Raw genomic sequence first — 7,816 nt, forward strand, 5'->3', positions numbered from 1 at the left:
CGAGAATCGTGTTGAATTGAAAAAAAAAAATCGATTTTGAATCGAATCGTGACCCCAAGAATCGATTTTGAATCGAATCGTGGGACACCCAAAGATTCACAGCCCTAGTACTTATTGATACATGTTATTTCCAGGCTTTCCAGGGCCACATCTGGCCCCCGGGCCTTGAGTTTGACACCTCTGTCTTAGTTGACTGAAATTACAGTAAATTTTGTCGACTAAAATATAAAGTATAACAGACAATGCATCTTCAAAGTTGTCTTGAAAGCACTTTTATTAAATATTTACTATTGCAGAGCATCTCAAAACTAAATTCACAACAAGCATTCACCTGCATTCTAGTACATTTCACACTAACCTTATTGTGTTTGTTATTTTAACTGAAATTTAAAAAAAAAAAAATTCAAATGTTGATTAATATATGACTAAAATGGTCACATGAAGAAACAAAATAGTTTTATTCTTGATTGGCGGTCAAACTAAAAAAAAACAAAAGTAGTGGTAGAGTAGGCAGTGTTGCTCCTTCTCTAATGTATTTAATACTAACTTAGTACAGTATGAGACTGAGTCATTTGGAAATTTTAGTTTAGGCCAACTTACTGCTGTGTAGATGTCCTGATGATTACACTGTTTTCAAGTTGGCCGTATCTTTACCGGAGAAAATCGAGCCACAGGGTTTACAACATATCTTGTTTTTTACCGTTTCAAAAGTAAAATGCCTCCATATGTCTTCTCTTTCTTCCAGGTGTAAAATACATATTGAAATGATGAGTGTAACAATACAGTAGGGATATACCGTATTTTTCGGACTATAAATCTCAGTTTTTTTCATAGTTTGGCCGGGGGTGCGACTTATACTCAGGAGCGACTTATGTGTGAAATTATTAACACATTACCGTAAAATATAAAAAAATATTATTTAGCTCATTCACGTAAGAGACTAGACGTATAAGATTTCATGGGATTTAGCGATTAGGAGTGACAGATTGTTTGGTAAACGTATAGCATGTTCTATATGTTGTAGTTATTTGAATGACTCTTACCATAATATGTTACGTTAACATACCAGGCACGTTCTCAGTTGGTTATTTATGGTTACTTATTCAGCTTGTTGTTCACTATTCTTTATTTATTTTAAATTGCCTTTCGAATGTCTATTCTTGGTGTTGAATTTTATCGAATAAATTTCCCCAAAAAATGCGACTTATACTCCAGTGCGACTTATATATGTTTTTTTTTACTTCTTTATTATGCATTTTCAGCCGGTGCGACTTATACTCCAAAAAATACGTTAACAATATGAGAATTTCATATCCCGGTTATTGTGACCGGTTATTTGTTTGGCAGTAAAACGGCTGAACAGACAAAACAGAAGTCATGGTCATGGACCCACTCGCTGTGGAAGCTAGCTCTCCAATCAGCTAAACAGACTATAGAGTGCACCAGTATAAAAGCTGCACCCACTATATTTTAGAAAATAAGATAGATTTCCATATAATAGCCGCACCGGACTATAAGTTGCAGATACTGTATATACGTTGTTAAATGAGTTATTTACACAGAAATATTCTGTCTAAATGTTTATTTACATACCTTAATTGTTTCCAAACGGTGTCTGTAACACGGCAGTAAAACGACGGATAAAAAAAACAAAACAGAAGTCATCCTCATGGACCCACTAGCTGCTCAAGCTAGCTCTCCAATCAACTGAACAGACTCAATAACTCCACGGTGACGTTTTGGTGATTTTACTGAGGAATTTGTAAAACTGAAACAATACAAAAAGAATGCCATTGTTAGTTAATAATACTAACACAGACACTCAAAAAGGTGTTAGCATATTAGCTAATGCTGACGAGGCTGCCTTGATTACATTACAATAGCACATACAAATATGTGCATTATCCTTTCCATCATTTTCCTTTCCGTCCTACTGTGTGGAACAATTTCCCTTGTGGATTATTAAAGTTTGTCTTAATATGCATGAAAACACTCACTTAGTAGGTAAGAATAGTTTTAGTTATATTGTAAAACCTACAAACATTGTTTGGAGTGATGATTGAAGAATCCTTTCGAGCAGAAACGCTATGGAGGGTTATACTTCCAGTTCAAGGCATTAAAACAGGAAGTACGTTTTCAACCTACAGCACCTGCAGTGAGCAAACTCGTTCAAAAGATGGCGCCATAGCACAAACAATAACACACTTTTGCAGTGCCTCTGCTAGCATTTAATGGAAACTTTTGAACACAAAAGATTATGGGCATTAGCGAAGAAAACCCTGTAAATTAATTGCACCGTCTTATAAACCGCGGGATTCGAAGCGTACGAAAAAAGAATGCCATTGTAAGTTAATAATACTAACACAGGCACTCGTAAACCTGGTAGCATATTCGCTAATGCTCACAATGCTAGCTTGATTACATTACTATAGGACGTAAAAATATGCATGAAAACACTCCTACAGACATCACACATGGGACGCTTTAGTGAGTAAGAATTGTTTTAGTTATATTGTAAAACGAACAAACGTTGCTTGGAGTGATAAATGAAGAATACACATGAGTGAAAACGCTATGGACTAGTCGCCAGAACAGCACTTATACTTCTGACACACACTCACAAACAATAACACACCTTTTCGATCTCCGTGTGATTATTATGTAAGTTTGTTTTATACAAATCCATATATAAGCCGCACATTTGTATAAGTCGCAGGGTTCCCAGCTTGGGAAGAAAGTAGCGGCTTATAGTCCAGAAAAGGTTGTTGCGATAACTAAAAGGAGCATTTTTAAGAGTGGTATGAAGTCAAGTTGCCTGTTCGTGTTTCAGGACATCGAGGCGGCCATGAGCTCGGCCCTGACTGAGCTGAGGGAGCTGGAACGTAAGAGCACCTCCAAGCACACCCCCGACGTGGTCCTGGACACACTCGAGCAGCTCAAGGTCGTGAGCGGAGGCGGCGGAGGAGGAGGCGGAGCCTCGGAGCCCTCCAGCCCGCTCCACTCCCGCCTGCTGCGCGACGGGGGCCCCTCCCACGCCCACCCGCTCCAGCGCAGCGCCTCCTCCGCCAGCGACGTGCCCTCCTCCTTCCGGGCCGCTAAGGGCCGGCCGAGGAGCCCCCTGCCCTCCGCAACCTCGCCCTCCCTCTCCTCCTCCTCCCTCTCCTCCTCCGTGCCCTCCTTCCGGGAGCTGCGTCCGCCGGCCACCCGGCCCAAGCCGGTGGTGTTCCCGAAGAGCGCCGGTTCGGCCACAGGGTCCCCGACATCCGCCGTGCCCCTTACGCCTCCTCCTCCGCCCGGGGGGCACACACACTCCCTCCCCCATGCGCCTCCTCCTCCGCCTCCTTCCCAGTCCAGCGACAAGTCCTGCCCGGCCTAGCACCTCCTCACTTCTCGCACTTAGTCCGGTGGACTTCACGCCACTCCTCATGTTTCTCACCTGGGAACACCTGCTGCTTTTCAGTGGGCGGGGCCAAAATGTTCTCCACCTTTTTTTTTTGTTGTATCATTCTAGCGAAAAGGGACTGTTTGGGTCCTAAAAAGAGGTCTGGTGAAATAAAAACAGTCTTGCTGCTGGACGTTTGAAAGACTGGATGCAGAAGAAAAGTGACAACTCTAAATATAGCAATAATACAAGCTGCTGGTCATTCTGCTGCTTTTCTCCTGCAGCTCTTCTTCTGGGAGTCGGGGTCCACTGAAAGCCAGCGTTTCCTTTTTTGTACATGTGATGTAGGACTGTACACACACGTGTGCGTGCGTGTGCGTGCGTGTGTGTGTGTGTGTGTGTGTGTGTGTGTGTGTGTGTGTGTGTGTGTGTGTGTGTGTGTGTGTGTGTGTGTGTGTGGCAGCTAAACACCTTTCAGGTTGCATGACGGCATCATTTTGCGTACCTGCAATACCGGCAAGGAGGTTTCCCCAGTCGGGAATTCACATGGTCGCACTTTACCTGACACAGAAAACGTGACCAAATTTTGGGGGGGTTGTGCTTTGTGGCAATTCCAACTTTGACCAAATGGCACTTTCCATCGTTTTCAGCGCACTGCGCCGCAAAACGACGGGGCCACGTGAATCCCTTCCCTGCCGTGTAAGAAAAGGGATAGCATGCTTGCTCATAGGATTATACTTCACACCTGGCAGTAAAAATAAGAGTTGGAGGATTCTAACGGTGTTTATGTATGTTTGTTAATAATGAGGATAACTGGAAGCACGGAGCGAAGGAGGAGCGAAGGAGGAGCGAAGGAGGAGCTCCAGCAGGCGCAAGACGTTGACACAACGTTGATTTTACGTTTGTGTTCTTTGAAACTGACTTTGAAACAACGTTTGAAAAATGGTTGTAGTTGTAAACTGGCGCAACGTGGATGTCCACTGTTGGATTCACGTTGTTGGTTGGGAGACGACCAAAATTCTACGGTCAAATCAACGTCAGAACTCAACATTGAACAAACATTGTCAAAAAGCATGTTGTTTCAACGTTGTATTTGTGTTGTCGAGTTTTGGTTGGGAATAGACCAAAATTCAATGGTCAAATCAACGTCAGAACCCAACATTAATTCAACGTTGTAAAAAAGCATATTGTTTCAACATTGTATTTGTGTTAAGTTTTGGTTGGGAAATGAACAAAATTCAATGATCAAATCAACGTCAGAACCCAACATTAATTAAACGTTGTCAAAAAGCATGTTGTTTCAACATTGTATTTGTGTTGTAGAATTTTGGTTGGGAAATTATCAAATTTCAATGGTCAAATCAACATCACAACTCAGCATTGAATAAATATCAAAAAGCATGTTGTTTTAACGTTGTATTTGTGTTGTAGAATTTTGGTTGGGACATGACCAAAATTCAATGGTCAAATCAACGTCAGAACTCAACATTGAATAAACGTAAAAAAGCATGTTGTTTCAACGTTGTATTTGTGTTGTAGAATTTTGATGGGAAATTACTAAAATGCAATGGTCAAATCAACGTCATAACCTGACATTGAAATGTTGTCAGAAAGCATGTTGTTTCAATGTTGTATTTGTGTTGTTAAATTTTGGTTGGAAAATGACCAAAATTCAATAATCAAAACTCAACATTGATTAAACGTCGACAACACGCATGTTGTTTCAACGTTGTATTTGTGTTGTAGAGTTTTGGTTGGGAAATGACCAAAACTCAATGGTCATATCAACGTCAGAACTTAACATTAAATAAAAGTCAAAAAGTATGTTGTTTCAACGTTGTATTTATGTTGTTGAAATTTGGTTGAGAAATGACCACATTTCAATGGTCAAATCAAAGTCACAACCTGACATTGATTAAACGTCAAAAAGCATGTTGTTTCAACGTTGTGTTTGAGTTGCTCAATGTCAGGACCTAATTCCACAAGTTCTCAACGTTGTATTAATGTTGTTTCAATCTCTTGTGCCTGCTGGGAGGAGAGTCTTTATTATTTAAGTGTTGAGTTGGAAGCACAACCAAGCACCTCATCAAGGACTTCTTTCTTCACTGGTTTATGCTCACATGTGGAAGTGTGCTGGGAGAAATGGACGCAACATTACGAGAAGCCACAACAAAAAAGTCCATTGTTTTCTCGATGATTACCTTTTTTATTGTTTCAGACAAACAAGTCCACCAAAAGGTGACGACTGCAACACCTTGAGAAGAGTGGCCAAAGAAGAAGCCATGATGTTTGTAAATTAGATGGGTTTATGACTTCTTCTAACAGGACTAGCTGTTGAATTACACTCGTCCATGTTTTATTCTCACCTGTACAATTGTTGTATTTGTGTTGTTCTGACCTCATCACGGCTGAGGGGATGGTGACTGTCTCGATGCGTGTCTCAAATCAAATCATCTCGCACTTGAACAAGTCGGCTTCACGTGTGTACTAACTGTCGGGGGGTGATATATTTTGAAAGTTTGTCCAATATGCTTTTGGGTTCATTCTGGAAACAGCAAAAATTAAAAAAAAAAAAAAGACTAATGTCAAATCTATTTATAGTCGTCTTTGTATTACTGGAGAATCCTGTGTTGTATATACAATGTTGTACATTACAGAGGTACATGCTTTTTTTGGTACAATATTGTACAGTCATACAATAGTGGTTTCATCACATAGGCCTTATATCATTGTGTCTACTTCTTGTCCTACATTCTTTCTTTTTTTTAATAAACATTGCTTGCTTTAGTCAACCTGGACTGGATCAATCATTATTGCAACATTTCAGTATTCACAGCACGTCACTTTTTCCACATTTTGTTATATTACGGCCGTATTCTAATTCGAATACATTCATTTTCGTCCTCGAAATTCTACACACAATACCCCATGATGACAATGTGATAAGGTTGTTGGGTTTTTTTTTTTACAGCTTTTTTGAAAATGTATTCAAAAATAAAAAACTGACAAAACATGTGTTCACCCTCCATCGCTCAGTTTAGACCAGGGCAGTCCAGACTTCTTGTCCTGGGGCCCGTATTGGGCTAAAAAAGACTTAGATTGGTCACATCTAGTCTTAGGCTTAGTTTGGTCACATCGAGTATTAGACTTAGATTGGTCACATCTAGTCTTTGCTTTAGATTGGTCACATTTAGTCTTAGACTTAGATTGGTCACATCTAGTCTTAGACTCTGATTTGTCACATTTAGTCTTAGACTTAGATTGGTCACATCTAGTCTTAGACTCTGATTTGTCACATTTAGTCTTAGACTTAGATTGGTCACATCTAGTCTTAGACTCTGATTTGTCACATCTAGTCTTAGACTTAGATTGGTCACATCTAGTCTTAGACTCTGGTTTGTCACAACTAGTCTTAGACTTTGATTGGTCACATCTAGTCTTAGACTTTGATTGGTCACATCTAGTCTTAGACTTTGATTGGTCACATCTAGTCTTAGACTTAGATTGGTCACATCTAGTCTTAGACTTTGATTGCTCACATCTAGTCTTAGACTGTGATTGCTGACATCTAGTCTTAGACTTAGATTGGTCACATCTAGTCCAGTGGTTGGTGCCAAAACCCCAAATATTTATACTCCGAAACCGGGAGGGTGTGCCTGGGCAAGGATGGTTTCGCCCAATTGTCGTGAGCCGGGAGGAGGCCTTGGGGCAGACCAAGGACACGTTGAAGGAACTATGTCTCACAGTTGGCCTGGGAACACCTCGATGTCCCGCCTTTGGAACTAGAGGGTGTGGGCTAAAAAAAACACTATAATTTACAGTAAAATTCTGGTGAGATGCCAGTTTTTTGCTGTAAAATCTACAGATGTTTTTTTTTTTACATTGTATGTGAAAAACGCAAATTCACATATTATTGGCTGGGGAGAGGAAAGTCTGGGCTTAGGCTGCTGCCCCCGCGACCCGACCTCGGATAAGCGGAAGAAGATGGATGGATGGATGGATCAATGAAAACGAGTTTGACAGCCCTGCTGTGTTGAAAAATATGTATTTAATCACAGTCTGGTAAAACTATAGGCAGAACACTTTATGAACATACATCAATAAGTGTGAATCACTGTTATTGCGTGTAATAATAAATAAGTTATTTTTCGTCTGTTTAAAAAAACGTGTTGTTTTGTGATCTACGGTGGCTTAAAAGGTCCAAAAGCATGTTTTGCTTAAGACGACTACAACTCCCAAAAGCCCCCTCTTCTAAATGCTCGTCAGTGGGACGTCTAATAATTAAAAAACACACCCCGGAAGTATGTATTAATGACATTATGATAGGATTAAACAACAGTTTAATTATGTTCATCCTGCAGATGCATTTCCGTGACAAAATAAAGTTGAAAAGGGGTAAAAAAAACAAAACAAACAATAACCCATGACGTCACC

General features: G+C 40.4%; 1 protein-coding gene across 3 annotated transcripts in view; it reads left to right on the top strand.

The window, feature by feature from the left end:
- Window positions 1–3,827, top strand: part of srgap2 (SLIT-ROBO Rho GTPase activating protein 2) — a 246,448-nt gene extending 242,621 nt beyond the window's left edge. For all 3 annotated transcript variants that reach the window (XM_062054845.1, XM_062054860.1, XM_062054852.1), the window contains exon 23: window positions 2,831–3,827. In XM_062054845.1, coding sequence (XP_061910829.1) covers window positions 2,831–3,376 — 546 coding nt within the window. In that variant the 3' untranslated portion in view covers window positions 3,377–3,827. The remainder of the gene's footprint in view (window positions 1–2,830) is intronic.
- The last annotated feature ends 3,989 nt before the right edge of the window (window positions 3,828–7,816 follow it).

The sequence above is a fragment of the Entelurus aequoreus genome, linkage group LG01, assembly GCF_033978785.1.
Source record: "Entelurus aequoreus isolate RoL-2023_Sb linkage group LG01, RoL_Eaeq_v1.1, whole genome shotgun sequence".
In the NCBI taxonomy this organism is placed as follows: Eukaryota; Metazoa; Chordata; class Actinopteri; order Syngnathiformes; family Syngnathidae; genus Entelurus; species Entelurus aequoreus.